An 18,365-nucleotide genomic window follows, 5' to 3' on the forward strand; every position below is an offset into this window, starting at 1 on the left:
CTCATCCTTCAATAGTATTCAGATAAAGATGTCACTCTGTTAGAAAGATGATCCTGTGTCATTTTCTTAAGGAGCTAAGTACTCTCCATCTTTAGACAGAGAAAGTGGTATCCTCTTTATCTTGCATTTTCCTTAATATAGAGGTTCTAAAGTCCTTTTGGTTTTGTGTTTAATTTAGACATCTGTAATCACCTATGGATGGCTCCATAAAATTTAATGGTGAAATCCTGTTTCTGTTCCAGAATTGGTCAACTCAGAAAATGTGTAGAAGTTTTTACTTGCTCTCTAAATTTTTAAATAGAAACCACCTCTATGTTGATTGAATCTTCAGGAAGCTTTTTCAGAAAGACCAATACTTACATAAATGAATCTTTTGCTGTTCTAGCAAATATACTAAGCTTTTACCTTACACTGAAGTACATGTGAATTACATATAATTAAATTTACATTTAATTTTATTCATCTGCAAATAAAGCATTTAATTTTCTTTTTTTTTTTTTTTTTTTTTTTAAAGCATTTAATTTTCAAGTTGAATTTGAACCACCTAACCCTATTGTTGTGAATTTTATTTTTTCACTTCCACACCATTATACTGCTGTCCCATCTGTGATAGCATTTATAGAGCTTTTTGACTTTTGCTCAGTGATGATAAAGGGTTTTTGTAATCAGTCACACTTTTATTTCTGGTCCCCTGTAACCAACAGTATATGCCACTTTCATGATAATAGAGTCATAATCTGTAGAATAGAATAAAGAGGATTGACTGTATCATCCAGAGTGTGTCTGCCATGACTCTCTGGGAGCCTGTATTGCACCTTAGTACGGCAGTCTCCTGACCCAGCTGTATCTGTTGTGCATTTTATTCTCTCAGAAAAGTTCGCTGAGGTTTGTGTAAGTGATTCAAATAGAAAAGATTCTTTTCTCTTATGTTAGTTTGACTCCTGGTCTGTCTTTTACAATCAGGAATTTTTTTAGGTAGCTTTGAAATAAGCAAGGGTCCCTGGCCCTCCCTCAGCCCTCCCCCTGTGAAAGCACTTGCATACATTTTAAAGAACACACTTGGATTTGCTTTAAAGTATGAGCAAGAATAAATGTATCAAACCAGAAGTTCATTCTTAAACTAGTGTTTGCCAAAGAGAAACTGCCTCTGTCTCAGAAAAGGAATGACTGAAGTATGCTTGGTTGTTTTTAAGCTCTCTACAAATACACTTCTTTTGTGGATGTTGAGACCACTTTGCTTACCAGAAACCAAAGTGCCAACAGCTGTAACTTTGTCTGGTGATAGGTAGAATATTGGCCTGTATTTTTTAAGTATTTTCATTTGGTAAAGCAGACAATTGCTGTGTTGGCAGAAGTGTGAATTTCATTTCCTGTCTGTGGTGTACCCCACTCATCCTGTCACTCAAGACATTTTGTTTTAGGCTGTTCCTGTAATGTGAGTAAGACAGAGTGACCCACAGCAGGGTGACATGTGCATACCACGAACGTAACAAGAGACAAGACTTGTGAAACAGACCACAAGAGTGCAATGCTTTATTTAAAGATGAAAACAAAACAAAATAAAGGCAGCCCCTCCCAGCCGGCATGCAGATTTTTAAAGTGGCATCTGGATTTTTACCTTTGTTTTTAGAAGCATGTTCTAATCTATTTGGAAAGTGAGCTCAAAAGTTTATCAGCTTCATGCCATTTAATTTGAAGATAAAATTGAGTCAATGACTAACAACATTATAGAGGTGTTTTCATTTTATTTGCCAATTAACTTAACATCAAACATTTATATTTATAATCCATTAACCTGCCACTTATATTGAGTTCTGTAACAATTATTTCTCTACATGTGAAATTACAGAATTTCTGTTTTCTTGTCCTAAATTACAATTCCTGCTGCAGTGATAGGACACATCAACTCAGTGGTTGAGTGTCTGTCTTCAGCTCAGGTCGTGATCCCGGGGTCCTGGGATTGGGTCCACTTTGGGCTCCCCAGGGGGAACCTGCTTCTCCCTCTGCCTGTGTCTCTGCCTCTCTATCTATGTCTTTCATGAATAAATAAATAAATAAAATCTTAAAAAAAAATAAAACCCAGGATGAATTAATTCATAAATAGCCATTGAGCACCTAATATGTGGTTGGCACTTATTTCCAATGTTGAGGATACATACTGAGCAAAATAAAATCCTTGCTCTTCACTGAGCTTATATTCTATCATAAAGAGATAACCACAATCAAGTATACAAAGTAAATAAATGTAATTTTAGTGAGTAATCTATATCCTGAAGGAAACAGAATAGAACAGCAGGGTAGAGTATGATTGGGATGGGGAAGAGGTGATGATGCTGGGTCTGTGACTTAAATAGTGATGGCCAGGAGAAAAGTGTCCCAAGTAGAAAATAAAAAGTACAACGGCCCTGAGAAGGGGCCTGGAATATAGAAGACACAAAAGAGACCAGTGTAACTACAGCAAACAAAAGGGAAGCTAGCACAAAATCAGAGAAATAATATATTATTGGATGTTACAGGGCCATGAAGTCTAAACTAAAGACTTCAACTTTTACTTGTAAATACAAAGGGAAGCACATTTAATATATATGTGTATTTTATATATATAAAATCCCCTTGGTTGCTCTTTGGTAAGTGGATAACGGTGATGCAGAAGTAGTTGCAGACAGACCAGTTAAAAGACTTTTTGCTGATAGAATGTCTGGGATTAGTTTCACTTTAGGGACAAGTTGAAGAGAGTAAGAATGTAGAAGAAACAAAGATTGGCCTTGAATTAAAGCTGAAATGTGTGAGAACATGGGGGTTTATTATATTATCCTGTTTCTGTTTGTTTGTAATTTTCTATAATAAAAAGCTTAAAAAAAAAAAAAACCACCCATGTCAGCGGTCTAAGTGAAAATTATATTACTACTGTCCTGAACAGTACTCTAAGTCCCGTTGTACCTTTTATTTTCTACTTGGGACACTAAGAATTAAATTTATGATGGAGCTTTGGGAATTTTAAAAGCAACTAAAATGTTCTCAGATGTGTCTGCCAGCTTCATTTCTAGAGACACTTCTAAAGCAAAACTGAGAACTTTATACCTTGGTTGCATTTGAATTCAAAAATCCCTCTGCATAAGGGCATCACTCTAAAAAACTGTATTCTTATTGACTCCTCACACAGCTTTGTTTTATTACTTTTGTTTTATTGATAAGGAAATTTAAGCCCCCTAAAATTCATTCAGGTAAGAAGCAGCAGAGCCAGGATTCAAACCCAGGCAGTCTGGCTCCAGAGCCTTTACCATCTTGTTTCCAGAGCCTTTCATTCTTAACTGCTACCATTTAATATATAGAGAATATTGTAAGTTTTGTTTCAGAAAAATTGTCTGGAGTAGATAGGACTATGTAAATAAAAGGATCTCTTTCAATTTTATTTTTACTTCATCCCATGAAATTGGGACTTTGGAAGATGGGCAAGAGAATAACCCCAAAATGGATCTCCATCTCACTCTGATTTTTTCCTCCTTAAATAATCCATTTCCTTTTGACTTTTTTCCTTATAGCATCAGTGAGAGCTTTCTAACTGTCAAAGGTGCTGCGCTTTTTCTACCACGGGGAAATGGCTCATCCACACCAAGAATTAGCCACAGACGCAACAAGCATGCAGGTAAAGTTCCACATACGCCACTCCTTTCTTGGTTTCTTTGCCTTTTGTTTAGTTCAAAACAGCTGACAACCTCAGTCCCATTTCTCCAACGGTCCTGTAGAACTGAAAGAAAACACTGTACTGCACAGTAATCACTTTTCTCCCACTATTTTTCTGGCACTTAGCAAAACTTGTTTTATGTATGTGTGTGTGTATCAATAAATTTGTGTTAGAAACATATATTATGAATATATATAAGTATATATATATCTCAATCAATTTGTGTTGGAAAAATAATAAGGTACAGAAATACTCTAATTCTTATGTGACTTTTCAATTAAGGTTTCCCAGTAGCAGATACCCAGTTTGCTTATTGGCAGTACTTTTCACTGACAAACCTTAGCTTCCACATACCCAACTCACATAAGAAGCTTTACAGTAGGGATAGGGCTTCTTAACTTTTACCTGAACCTCCAAGAAGCCAGCTGGATCTTTGGGCCAATAGCACTTGGTGTAGGGACTTAGGGCCACTATCTGCCCAGAAATGGCTCTCGTCTACAAGTTCTCCATCTTAAAAATCCTGTCCTCCAGTCATTTTACTGATAGAACAGAAGGAATCTTAATTTTTAAAAAGCCTCAGCTGCTTAGCTCAATTATAACATGTATCTTAAGTCACTCTTCATTGTTTATACCTAACACTTTGTCTCCTTTTTTTTTAGACAGTTTTAGTAAAATACCATTCATATGCCATGTAATTCACTAGTTTACTCATTTAAAGTATACATTCAGTGGTGGGGTTTTTTTAGTATATAAAAAATTATCACTATAATTTTAGAACATTTTATCACCCCTAGAAGAAACCCAGTTACCCATTAGCAGTCATTCCCTATATCCTCCACCCTCCCTGCCAGTCCTACTAAACAACCACTAATCTACTTTCTCGGTATATAGATTTACTCATTCTGAGTGTTCCATAGAAGTTCCATATAAAAGAATTATATAAATGGCCTTTTGAGACAGGCTTTTTTCATTTAGCATAATGTTTTCAGGAGTCATTTACATTATAGTATGTGTCAGTACTCCATTACTTTTTATGACCAAACAATATTCTAGTGTGTAGATATACCACATTTTATTTTTCCATTCACCAGTAAATAGACTTTTGAGTTGTTTCTAATTTTTGACTGTTAATGAATAATGCTACTATGAATCTTTATAAGTTCTTGTGCAGACATATGTTTTCATTTCTCTTGGCTTTATACCTGTGAGCCCATACTGGTTCTTACACGTGAGACTAAGATTGTGTCTCTGGGTTTGAAATGTGGTAGAACAGACCTGGCCAAACATAATGATTCTCCTTTTTAATTTTGAAAGTTGAAAGATTCTGCAGTAATGGAATCAGTGAGAAGCCAGCATTGAAATGGGGGTGGGGATGGGAGGCAAGAAAACTATTCTTTAAGAGAAGGAAACATCAGGGGAAAAGGAGAAGCTTTCAGACTTGCTGACCTTTTAAACAAATACCTGTTCGCTAGTCTACTTCTCTTTCTTCTTGCCCCTCACCGCTTCTTGCACATATTAGTATTTCCTCTCACAGTTACAGTTGAAGTTACCTGGAGGAAGATTTTGTATGTAGATTTCAAGACAAATGTAAGAACAGGTTCCACTGGCATCTATGATCAAGTGGCTATGTCAGTCACTTTAGACTCTTAAAAAAGCTGGACCTGGGTGGCCATGAAATGAAGTTTTTTCTTCTCGGATTGTCATCATTTATAACAGTACTTCATCTAATTATCTCCTACTAGCCAAAGCTTTCTAGTGTAGAATAGGAAGTATAAGGAAATCTATAATACTTTAATACAAAAAAAATTTTCAATTTAGTTTTGTGGAATGTATAGAAACAAATGTGTATTCAAATAATGGTTGGCCATGTTAAAATACCTAACATTAGGTTCAATGGAATATATATTTCTTGGGATCCACAATATTTAATGAATACTCTTACTTTAATATCAGCCACTAATAACGGAAATCATTTTAAACCATTGACATTATTCTAAGGGGAAGCTAAAAATCTTCTTACGTTAAGTGCAACTGAAGATTTACAGAAATTGGAATGGCAAAATAGTTAGCTTTTTGTAAAGCTAGAGGTAATTCTTTTTTTTTTTTTTTTTTTTTTTTTTTTTTTATTGGTGTTCAATTTACTAACATACAGAATAACACCCAGTGTCCGTCACCCATTCACTCCCACCCCCCGCCCTCCTCCCCTTCTACCACCCCTAGTTCGTTTCCCAGAGTTAGCAGTCTTTACGTTCTGTCTCCCTTTCTGATATTTCCCACACATTTCTTCCCCCTTCCCTTATATTCCCTTTCACTATTATTTATATTCCCCAAATGAATGAGAACATATAATGTTTGTCCTTCTCCGACTGACTTACTTCACTCAGCATAATACCCTCCAGTTCCATCCACGTTGAAGCAAATGGTGGGTATTTGTCATTTCTAATAGCTGAGTAATATTCCATTGTATACATAAACCACATCTTCTTTATCCATTCATCTTTCGTTGGACACCGAGGCTCCTTCCACAGTTTGGCTATCGTGGCCATTGCTGCTAGAAACATCGGGGTGCAGGTGTCCCGGCGTTTCATTGCATTTGTATCTTTGGGGTAAATCCCCAACAGTGCAATTGCTGGGTCGTAGGGCAGGTCTATTTTTAACTGTTTGAGGAACCTCCACACAGTTTTCCAGAGTGGCTGCACCAGTTCACATTCCCACCAACAGTGTAAGAGGGTTCCCTTTTCTCCGCATCCTCTCCAACATTTGTTGTTTCCTGCCTTGTTAATTTTCCCCATTCTCACTGGTGTGAGGTGGTATCTCATTGTAGTTTTGATTTGTATTTCCCTGATGGCAAGTGATGCAGAGCATTTTCTCATATGCATGTTGGCCATGTCTATGTCTTCCTCTGTGAGATTTCTGTTCATGTCTTTTGCCCATTTCATGATTGGATTGTTTGTTTCTTTGGTGTTGAGTTTAATAAGTTCTTTATAGATCTTGGAAACTAGCCCTTTATCTGATATGTCATTTGCAAATATCTTCTCCCATTCTGTAGGTTGTCTTTGAGTTTTGTTGACTGTATCCTTTGCTGTGCAAAAGCTTCTTATCTTGATGAAGTCCCAATAGTTCATTTTTGCTTTTGTTTCTTTTGCCTTCGTGGATGTATCTTGCAAGAAGTTACTATGGCCGAGTTCAAAAAGGGTGTTGCCTGTGTTCTTCTCTAGGATTTTGATGGAATCTTGTCTCACATTTAGATCTTTCATCCATTTTGAGTTTATCTTTGTGTATGGTGAAAGAGAGTGGTCTAGTTTCATTCTTCTGCATGTGGATGTCCAATTTTCCCAGCACCATTTATTGAAGAGACTGTCTTTCTTCCAATGGATAGTCTTTCCTCCTTTATCGAATATTAGTTGCCCATAAAGTTCAGGGTCCACTTCTGGATTCTCTATTCTGTTCCACTGATCTATGTGTCTGTTTTTGTGCCAGTACCACACTGTCTTGATGACCACAGCTTTGTAGTACAACCTGAAATCTGGCATTGTGATGCCCCCAGATATGGTTTTCTTTTTTAAAATTCCCCTGGCTATTCGGGGTCTTTTCTGATTCCACACAAATCTTAAAATAATTTGTTCTAACTCTCTGAAGAAAGTCCATGGTATTTTGATAGGGATTGCATTAAACGTGTATATTGCCCTGGGTAACATTGACATTTTCACAATATTAATTCTGCCAATCCATGAGCATGGAATATTTTTCCATCTCTTTGTGTCTTCCTCAATTTCTTTCAGAAGTGTTCTATAGTTTTGAGGGTATAGATCCTTTACATCTTTGGTGAGGTTTATTCCTAGGTATCTTATGCTTTTGGGTGCAATTGTAAATGGGATTGACTCCTTAATTTCTCTTTCTTCAGTCTCATTGTTAGTGTATAGAAATGCCACTGACTTCTGGGCATTGATTTTGTATCCTGCCACGCTACCGAATTGCTGTATGAGTTCTAGCAATCTTGGGGTGGAGACTTTTGGGTTTTCTATGTAGAGTATCATGTCATCGGCGAAGAGGGAGAGTTTGACTTCTTCTTTGCCAATTTGAATGCCTTTAATGTCTTTTTGTTGTCTGATTGCTGAGGCTAGGACTTCCAGTACTATGTTGAATAGCAGTGGTGAGAGTGGACATCCCTGTCTTGTTCCTGATCTTAGGGGAAAGGCTCCCAGTGCTTCCCCATTGAGAATGATATTTGCTGTGGGCTTTTCATAGATGGCTTTTAAGATGTCGAGGAATGTTCCCTCTATCCCTACACTCTGAAGAGTTTTGATCAGGAATGGATGCTGTATTTTGTCAAATGCTTTCTCTGCATCCAATGAGAGGATCATATGGTTCTTGGTTTTTCTCTTGCTGATATGATGAATCACATTGATTGTTTTACGGGTGTTGAACCAGCCTTGTGTCCCAGGGATAAATCCTACTTGGTCATGGTGAATAATTTTCTTAATGTACTGTTGGATCCTATTGGCCAGTATCTTGTTGAGAATTTTTGCATCCATGTTCATCAGGGATATTGGTCTGTAATTCTCCTTTTTGGCGGGGTCTTTGTCTGGCTTTGGAATTAAGGTGATGCTGGCTTCATAGAACGAATTTGGAAGTACTCCATCTCTTTCTATCTTTCCAAACAGCTTTAGGAGAATAGGTATGATTTCTTCTTTAAACGTTTGATAAAATTCTCCTGGGAAGCCATCTGGCCCTGGACTCTTGTGTCTTGGGAGGTTTTTGATGACTGCTTCAATTTCCTCCCTGGTTATTGGCCTGTTCAGGTTTTCTATTTCTTCCTGTTCCAGTTTTGGTAGTTTGTGGCTTTCCAGGAATGCGTCCATTTCTTCTAGATTGCCTAATTTATTGGCGTATAGCTGTTCATAATATGTTTTTAAAATCGTTTGTATTTCCTTGGTGTTGGTAGTGATCTCTCCTTTCTCATTCATGATTTTATTAATTTGAGTCTTCTCTCTCTTCTTTTTAATAAGGCTGGCTAATGGTTTATCTATCTTATTAATTCTTTCGAAGAACCAACTCCTGGTTCTGTTGATCTGTTCCACAGTTCTTCTGGTCTCGATTTCGTTGAGTTCTGCTCGAATCTTTATTAACTCCCTTCTTCTCTTGGGTGTAGGATCTATTTGCTGTTTTTTCTCTAGCTCCTTTATGTGTAAGGTTAGCTTTTGTATTTGAGTTCTTTCCAGTTTTTGAATGGATGCTTGTATTGCGATGTATTTCCCCCTTAGGACTGCTTTTGCTGCATCCCAAAGATTTTGAACGGTTGTATCTTCATTCTCATTAGTTTCCATGAATCTTTTTAATTCTTCCTTAATTTCCTGGTTGACCCTTTCATCTTTTAGCAGGATGGTCCTTAACCGCTAGAGGTAATTCTAACCTCATTCATCACACACCCCATTTTCAGGATTCCCTCCTTACCACTTTTAGTGGGCCTGAAAGCACAGCCCTGCAGATCTCACCATTGCTTTCATCAACATCCACAATAGTTTGGAACTGAGATTGGTTTCAAGTGCACCTCCCATTGAACAAACATAAAGCAAATTTTAATATAGTATAGGCTAAAAGTGAATGTATAGAAATACAGTCTACCATCTGTCTTTCCACTTAAAAAAGAAGTTAATAATTAATAAAGACATTTAATTTATGTGTCTAATTGTAGTCCTTCAGTGACCCAGAACTTTCTTTTATATAGGTTATTAAGATAGAAGGAATCCTCTCTGTTGATATTACAATGGAGAATAATTATTTTTTGTTTCATAAATTTCACCAGGTGATCTCCAACAGCATCTCCAAGCAATGTTCATATTACTCCGACCAGAAGATAACATCAGGCTGGTAAGTTAGTGTTATCATTATAACTCTTACTCAAAAGACTGTCAAGATGGCAGACATTAAGCAGTCATTTTTAATGTCCCAACAGAGTGCTGGAAACTATGTGGAACAAAAAAGAGTAACATGCCAGCTCTATCAAAGAGCTTAGAATAATAATTAAAAAAAAAAAGAGCTTAGAATATAATTGGGGATATGAACTAATGTGAAATGATGTGAAATAAATTGATTATTCAAGGCTGTTGATAAGCACCAGCTTGTGAGTTATTGACCATAACAACAACTAAAGTTCAAAAGAAAGAATACTTTGAGACTTGCCCTAGTTAGAAGGGTTTTATGTGTACAGCTGACCTTGAGCTGGGTCTTAAAAGATGATGAATTTAGATTGGTAGAGAGAAAGAAGACAGTCCTTCTAAATGAGGGCATGACTGAGGCAAATGCATGTAAGGGACAAGGAGAGAGTAAAAGGGCCAGGGATTTGTGCTGGTCTTAGAGTGAGGAGACCTGGGCTCAGGTCTTGGACAAGTTATTTAGCTTGTCTCAGCCTGCTTCCTCTCATCTCCTTTCTACATCTCATAGTCAAGAGGATCAAATGGATATGAAAGTATATTGAGAAGTATAAAATGCTGCCCAAATCTGGGGATTATTGTTACCATAAGGAAGATTAGATACCAGAAAACTAAGGCAGGCAGATAGGGATTTAATGCTTCAAACTAGAGGTCTCAAACTGACAGATCTGTTTTGTTTGGACCTCATTGGTGGTGTTTTTCACTCTGAGCCAGAATTTCAAAATTTTAAAATGGAATTTTACATAAAAAACCATAATTGGAGCTTGACTTCAAAATATAAAATTCTGGCAACACTGGGACCTTATTCTCACATGACAAAACTTGCTAGACCTGGAGGGGCAGACATGGATATGGCCTTGGCTCTTAATTTACCATAATTCCCCTATATCCTATTGTCTCCTAGACTGTAAAGCCAGGTGTCACCATTTGTCATCATTTCTTCACTGTTAGTTTTCTTTTAGAATATTTAATTAAGGGGATCCCTGGGTGGCGCAGCGGTTTGGCGCCTGCCTTTGGCCCAGGGCGCGATCCTGGAGACCCAGGATCGAATCCCACATCAGGCTCCCGGTGCATGGAGCCTGCTTCTCCCTCTGCCTGTGTCTCTGCCTCTCTCTCTCTCTCTCTCTGTGACTATCATAAATAAATAAAAATTTAAAAATATATATATTAGAATATTTAATTAAAATAGGAAAAAAATGAGATGATATGTTTCTTTATGAAAAGTAAAGAGCATTTCTACCCATTTAATATTTCTGAATAATATTTCTGATGCTTCTGAATTAATTAATATTTCATATTGGCCTACTTCACTCATTTATATTCCCTATCTGACCCTCTAGATAGATTAATACTTGAAGATAATACCTCTGCCTCTTCAGTAAGCAGTAGTGTGAAACATTACAAGGTTTTGAGCAAAGAATTACATGGAATAGCTACAGTATTTAAGAGAGTGGCACCTGGCTTGCTCAGTCAGTATAGTATCCAACTCTTGGTCTCTGCTTATGAGTTTGAGCCCCACGTTGGTTGTAGAGATTACTAAGAGAGAGAGATTCTTCAGAAGTAATACAGAATAGTAGGGAGGAGGAAGCCATCTTAAGTCATGGAGGTCTACTAGGTAGTTATTGTACCACTAATCTAAGCCTGTGGTGATGGGCCCTTCTAGGTTGGGGTGGTAATTTGGAAATTGGGTTTCTGTCAGCATGTTAAATTCAAATGGTTGATCTCTGCTTTTTCAATGGGAAGAAAGAAAATGAGTAGAATATAAGAATGACTCTAAAAAAATTGATGATCAGGTCTCTGAATTCAGTGGTAATTAACTGATTTTTCACTCAATCATTCTGTGTTCAAATTCTGTCATTTTTTTCTCTCAAATGCTGCCTGTATCACCTTCTTAAAATGGCAACAAATTTTTGTTGAGTGAGAAATTTCCCTTGAAATTTAAAGAATATGAAATAAGAAATCCTTACACAGGGTCACCTGGGTGCCTCAGTGGTTGAGCATCTGCCTTCAGCTGAGGGCAGGATCCTGGGTCTAGGGATCAAGTCCCACATTGGGCTCCCTGCAAGGAGCCTGCTTCTCCCTCTGCCTATGTTTCTCTCTCTCTCTGCCTCTCTCTGTGTGTCTCTCATGAATAAGTGAATAAAAAAAAAAAAAGAAAACCTTACACAATTATTTTTTATCCTAATCTGAAAAATCACAGCATACATTTATGTAAGTCTTGTCTATATTTTTATATACTTCTATCGTAAACACTTCTTTATAAGTGAACAAAGTGAGGTACAGTTCTTATAGGATTAATATTCTAAAGCAGTGATACTCAAACCTTAGAGTATATCAGAATCACCTGCAGAGCTTTGTTGAACTGCCATTTGCTGGACTCCACACACAGCATTTGATCTGGGGAGAGGAAGGCAGTAAAAATTTGCATTTTTAACAAGTCTTCCAGTGATGTTGATGCTGCTTATCCAGGAGTCACATTTTGAGAACATCTCCTCTAAAATCCGTAATGGTCACTTGCACATACTTGATGTCCATTAGATACATGTTTATAGTTTCCAAAACTTTTGTGGTTTGGTAGAGTTTGAGATCTGTCATCACTTTATCTTTTTCTCCTTGATAACCTTCAGGAGTTTAGCTTGCACTTCTAAATGTTAAAATAATTTTAACCACAGGAGAGCATTAAGGAAGCAGTTAGGAAGGCACAGTTGGTGGGATGCCTGGGTGGGTCAGTGGTCGAGTGTCTGCCTTTGGTCCAGGACGTGATCCTGGAGTCCTGGGATCGAGTCCCACATTGGGCTTCCTGCATGCAGCCTGCTTCTCCCTCTGCCTATGTCTCTGCCTCTCTCTCTGTGTCTTTCATGAATAAATAAATAAAATCTTAAAAAAAAAAAAAAAAAAGAAGACAGAGTTGGCAATTAGCTTTTTTCTTGCCTTGCTAAACTATGCAGCTTCAGCTGCTTTACATTTATAAGATATAAATTCAGAAAATGTAACTGATGCTTCTGAATTAATGGCAAGCCATTTTACAGTTGTTTTGAATTGTTACAAACACATAGTCATTATGTTTCAGATTATTGAGTGAGTCATCTTCAAGAAAATGAGTGAATACATTGTATGACTTTGGACAAATTAGCACTTTTCTAACTGAAAGGAGCATTTGTATAGTCAAAGCAAGGCCTTTTGTTTTGAGTTAAATTTGGAATGCTAAAATTCTCATTCTGGGGCTTGTGCATAAGGTTAAAAGTTTGATAGTCAACTGAAAGCCCTGCCTTTATTTTTTTAACAACCCAACAACAGATAGTGGCACCAAATCCCACATTTAGAGTTGAAAATCAGACTAAACCATTTTTTCCTCCAGGGAAGCTCTGCATTTCAAATACAGTATCAAGCAGTAACTTCAGTACTTAGAAAACCATAGCTGGCGAAATGAAGACTGGTTTTTTAGTACTCTTGCACATTATCAAAGACCCATTTAATAAAAAAAATAGACTGGGAAATGAAAAACTTACCTAACATTTGAAGTAATTTTAACTAATGTTCTTAACCAGAACTAAGGTGCTGATAAGGTACAAGGAGATGTTTTTTTGAGTAATTTGCAGTAGAGTTTTAAAAAATAAGGACTTTTGGGGTTTTGTTTTTTATAGTACATTGATATTTTCCCCAAATGAAAATGGGTTTATTTTTTCTAAACATAAAATTTTCAAAACTCATACAATACAGGAAGGTATAAAGAAGAAAGTAAAAATCACTGTATATCCTATACTCTGAGAAAACCATTCTTAGCATCCTTCTGGTCTTTCGTGTGTGTGTGTATGTGTGTGTGAGAGAGAGAGAGAGAGTGAGAATTGTCAGAGTATATCAGATTCTCTGACCTTTGCTCTTACTAAAGTGGATCAATAATGAAAATAGCCAAATCTGAGTATCAGAAGACATACTAGTCTCCCTGATTGATCTCTGTAGTTCTGAGAAGCCAAAGTATAAAGTAATTTAAAACAGTAAGACTTGGGGTTCCTGATTGACTTGGTTAAGCAGCCAACTTTTGATTTTGGCTCAGGTCATGATCTCAAGGTTGTAGGACTGAGCCCTGCATCAGGCTCCACACTCAGCATGGAGTCTGCTTGTCCTTTTTCCTCTGCTCCTTTCCACTCATCATGCTTACACGCACGCATGCTCTATCTCTCTCTCTCTCACATATACATAAAATCTTTAAAACAATAAGACTTATGTCTGAGGGTGAGGAGGGGTGTTTGTGTGTGTTTAAAAGTTGACATTGTAGGGGTGCCTGGGTGGCTTTGTTGGTTAAGCATCTGCCTTCTGCTCAGGTCATGATCCCAGGGTCCTGGGATTGAGCCTGGCATCTGGCTCCTTGCTCAGCAGGAGCCTGCTTCTCCCTCTCCCTCTGCCTGCCACTCCACTTGCTTGTGCTCTCTCTCTCTGTCAAATAAATAAATAAAACCTTAAAAAAAAAAAGGTGACGGTAGATAACAAGACTTGCTCATGGATGAATGAGATTGGGGGAAATGTGTGTGTATATGAAAGGCTAATCAGTTTTGAGCAATGGACAAAAAGGTTTTACTACTGATCTTTATGACTATGAAGGTTTCGACAATTGATTTGAGCTCAGAATTGAACAGAGAAAACAATATGTGTCAGAGCACTTTTTTTTAACAAAAATGAGATAAAAATATAAATGCTGACGTATAACCTGCTTACTTCACACTTTATTTTGGATATCTTTCCATGTCAACAAAACTGTTTTTTTTAAACAAATCTGTTTTTAATGGCTACACAGAATATAATACATTTTTTTAACTTAAGAATTTCATGGTGATAGGCTAAAAAAAAATGAATCCTAAAACTCCTTCAAGCTCTGTTTCTTTTGAAAACAGTGTTCTTTAGCTTATTAGTGTCACATCTGAAGTCTATTTTAATTTTAGATAATGACTTTGCTTTGTTCTTTGGCTAGAATTTAATATTTACATATTTTTGAAACCTTTCTCTCTGATGAATTGGGTGAGCTGCCTGTCTAGACATTGGGACTTTATAATGTAGCTTCCTTGAGGATAAACATTGCATGCAGTGGCATGATGTAAGACTCTTGGTGAAAAGAAATTAAAGGCAAAGGTGCAGTGTAAGCTTAAGGAATAGTATTTCTTGATGTTACTGAGGACAGAAGTTATTTTATCAGGTTACTGTTTGTGAACTGCTTGTAATCAAATTACAAAATTAGTCACTGAGAGAAGTTTTAACATCCTTTGATAGATGAGCTTTGCAAACAGGTTGACATCTTATCAGAAATAAAGCAGAGGCAGATGACTTCTCAGACTTACCTCAATCCTCAGATTGCTGAATTAAGTTCACCTGACACTTGTAATAGGTTTCCAAATTTAAGCAATAATCGGACTTTCTTGGAATAATTTCATAGTTGCTGTTGTTGCAAGTATTTATTTAAAATTCAAAATATTACTTTGACTGGACAATTAGAATAAACTTCAGTGATATCTTTTTTTAGTGAGAACTGGAGTTAATCAAATGCACCTGAGTTGTCTTATTTCAGTTGTCAATTCCATGTAAATTTTGGAGGAATTTAAGGAAACACTGGACTTGCTGCCAATTCTAATGTTAGGGTATTATGTACAAACTGCCATTTTTAATTACATGTCTCTGATTAACTTGATGAATTAGGTTATTAGATTTTGTCAATCTTCTTCCTAACAGGAATATGAAATAAACCTCCAAACCAGTTAGGTATTAGGTTTTTCTTTATGCTGTGGCTCTTAAAATTTTAATTTCTTAACCTTGAATCTTGAAGCCTAAAAGGGAATTTGAAAGTTCAGATCCATCCTCAGCATTGCAATTTTTTCTATAAGAAATTTCATCTCAACCAATTTTTTCTATAAGAAATTTCATCTCACCTCAACACATATATAGGTGTTGAATTAACGTCATGGCTTTTGACCCCCTGATTAAAGCTCTACTTCCTTTTAGTAAGAATTAATTGGGTGCCTAGCTGGCTCAGTTGGTAGAGCATGCAACTCTTCATCTCAGGGTTGTAAATTCAAGCCCTACGTTGGATGTAAAGAGTACTTAAAAATAAAATCTTTAGAAAAAAAGAACAATTACATTGTTACTCTCTAGAGGTCTGTGATCAAATCCCAAGGCCTCAAAATGCCTTTCTTCCGTGTAAGAAGCTTGGCATTGAAAAAATCTGAGTTGCACCTATTACTCAATTCTAAATCAATGTAAAATGACTAGGGTCTTCCCCATTAGGTTTGGGACCTGATGTTATGATTATATTAATTAGCAAGGGAAGGCCTAACATTTGAAATGCTCTTGATATTATGAGTAAATAAACACACCTCATTTTTTAAAAAGAAATAACTAATATTTGCCCTGAATATCCAAAATAAACAAACAAACAAACGTTTGCTTACCTGCTAATTTAGCCTGATAACTTATACGATGGGTGATATTTGTGGAGGTTGTTTCTTTTTTCTTTTTATCAGTTTCCACTTAGCCAGTCAGTTGCCACTGGTTGGTGTAGAAGCTGTGGATAAATTATCAGGAGCACAGTTCAGTTGTTCCCATTCCATTTGTGTTTGATCCTTGCCAGAAATTCTTAGAGCCTTGACAGAGGATAAAAGAGCCTCTAACATATTCAGGAAACTGAACTAAAGTTAGCTCAGAGCTTGCTGAGGCAAGCCCAAGTTTAGATATATAATAACATCTGAGATCTGTTTATAAAAGATTCTAGTTTACCTACAACTGGGTTTCTGAATAGTTTAATATTTTATGATGTGTTCCTAGAATCAGAGAGTCTGTGCTGCCTTTCAGGCCTCCTTATGTGTATTTACTAGTATCCATAGCTGTATGTGTATAATGCTTGTTTAACCCAGCCCACTAGGGTTAGACCTTCATCTATTTAAATATTAGTTCTTAGCTTCTCACAAATGAATTTGGTTTCTTTGTTACTTTATGAGACATAAAGTTAGCAATACAGCTCTCTACCTTGTGTACTTAGAATCAGAATGGTAGGCATTACCTTCTTGTTGCATCAGCACCTATTAGAAACAAGCTTTAATTTTTTTTTTTTTTTTTTTTTTTTTTTTTTTAAGAAACAAGCTTTAATGTGGCAAATTCTGCCTTTGGTGCTTCCCTACTTTTTTCTAGGAGTATCAGAACAGAAACGAAGAAATAGCCACTGGAGTCGCACCTCTGCCTTGCTAAATGGCTCACTTAAGCCATGTGACTGGGTCTCTTTTTTTCTTTGCCTGGCTACTTTTTTTTTTTTTTTCTGGCTACTTTTGAATTAGTGACAGAATTGAGGGAAAGGAGAAGCACTGAAAGAATCCTGAATAGAAATTTCTGCCCCATTTCTGAGAGATGTCTTAAGCCAGTTGATGAGATTGAAACTCTGTGTCTCTTCTGAAATAAGGAGTGGGGGGTATTTTATACAGAGTAAATTGCCTCTAGTACACAAGTTTCCTGGCTATTTATTAACACATTAAAAGAAGAGTGACCCAGAATGTATGCTCTGTGAAGGCAAGGACCATCTGGTTGCCTTCAGCGGGGAGTCTGCTTTTCCCTCTCCCTCAGCCCCTTCACCCCCCGCTCATACTCTCTGTCATTCTTTCTATAAAATAAATAAAATAAAATAAAATAAAATAAAATAAAATAAAATAAAATAACTATTGAGATATAATTGACATTCAAAAAGTTGTACATATTTAATATATACAGCTGGATGAGTTTGGAGATAAGTATACATCCATGAAACCATCACCACAATCTATGCCATAAACATGTCCATCATTTCCCAAAGTTGCCTCCAATTCTATTAATAATAGTTACTATTATAAGGACACTTAATATAAGATCTCTTTTAACAAAATTTTTAGTAGATGTTTTTGGGGAGCACTTTTAGGAAAATTGAGCAGAAGGTACAGAGATTTCCCATATATCCTCTAGCCCCACACATGCATAGTCTCCCTCATTATCATCATCCCCCCCCCAACCAGAGTTGTACATTTATTAACAATTGATGGACCTACATTGACACATCATTATTACTCAAAGTCCGTAGTTTACATTAGGGTTCAGTCTTGGTGTTGTACATTCTGTGAGTTTTGACAACTGTATAATGACATGGACCTATCACTTTGGGTATTAAACAGAGTAGTTTCACTGCTCTGAAAACTGTTCCCCTACACACCATGGCAACTACTGATCTTTTTACTGACTTCATAGTTTTGCCTTTTCAGAATGTCATATAGTTGGAATCATACAATATATAGCCTCTTGGGGTGCTTGGGTGGCTCAGTTGGTTAAGTGTCTGCCTTCGGCTCAGGTCATGATCTCAGGGTCCCTGCTCAGCAGGGAGTTGTTTCTCCCTCCCCCTCCCTCTCTCCCACTTGTGCTCCCGCGCTCTCTCATTCTCTCTCAAATTTAAAAAAAATATATATTCTTAATTTGTAGCCTCTTTTTTTTTTAAGATTTTATTTATTTATTCATGAGAATAAAGAGAAAGAGAGAGGCAGAGACACAGGCAGAGAGAATAGTAGTCTCCATGCAGGGAACCCAATATGGGACTCGATCCCTGGACTCCAGGATCACGCTCTGGACTGAAAGCAGGCACTCAACCACTGAGCTACCAGGGCTTCCCTGTAGCCTCTTTAGATTGGCTCCTGTCACATAGTAATATAAGTAAGTAATATAAACAGTAAATATAAGTAATAATTTAAGATTCC

General features: G+C 36.8%; 1 protein-coding gene, 1 long non-coding RNA gene and 2 other non-coding genes across 11 annotated transcripts in view; 3 read left to right on the forward strand and 1 right to left on the reverse strand.

Annotated features, from left to right (window-relative positions):
- SSH2 (slingshot protein phosphatase 2) overlaps positions 1-18,365 on the forward strand; it is a 242,024-nt gene that overhangs the window by 172,499 nt on the left and 51,160 nt on the right. For all 7 annotated transcript variants that reach the window (XR_013354117.1, XR_013354118.1, XM_077851891.1 and 4 more), the window contains 2 exons: positions 3,543-3,646; positions 9,492-9,556. Coding sequence is in view for 5 of the 7 variants with exons in the window: in XM_077851891.1 (XP_077708017.1) it covers positions 3,543-3,646; positions 9,492-9,556 (169 nt within the window). In the remaining 2 variants the exon portion in view is untranslated. The remainder of the gene's footprint in view (positions 1-3,542; positions 3,647-9,491; positions 9,557-18,365) is intronic.
- On the reverse strand, positions 1,427-16,430 carry LOC144285991 (uncharacterized). Of its 2 annotated transcripts, XR_013354121.1 has the most exons (4): positions 16,053-16,430; positions 11,963-12,495; positions 5,147-5,235; positions 1,427-3,748 (listed from the first exon to the last, which is right to left on the reverse strand). It is a non-coding gene; the product is annotated as an uncharacterized LOC144285991 (long non-coding RNA). The 2 variants fall into 2 exon arrangements; XR_013354120.1 differs by having other exon boundaries at positions 1,427-5,235; positions 16,053-16,425.
- Positions 13,510-13,586, forward strand: LOC144287329 (small nucleolar RNA U2-19). Its single transcript, XR_013355166.1, has one exon. It is a non-coding gene; the product is annotated as a small nucleolar RNA U2-19 (small nucleolar RNA).
- Positions 14,171-14,241, forward strand: LOC144287328 (small nucleolar RNA U2-30). The gene has a single exon (XR_013355165.1). It is a non-coding gene; the product is annotated as a small nucleolar RNA U2-30 (small nucleolar RNA).

The sequence above is a fragment of the Canis aureus genome, chromosome 16, assembly GCF_053574225.1.
Source record: "Canis aureus isolate CA01 chromosome 16, VMU_Caureus_v.1.0, whole genome shotgun sequence".
Taxonomy (NCBI): domain Eukaryota; kingdom Metazoa; phylum Chordata; class Mammalia; order Carnivora; family Canidae; genus Canis; species Canis aureus.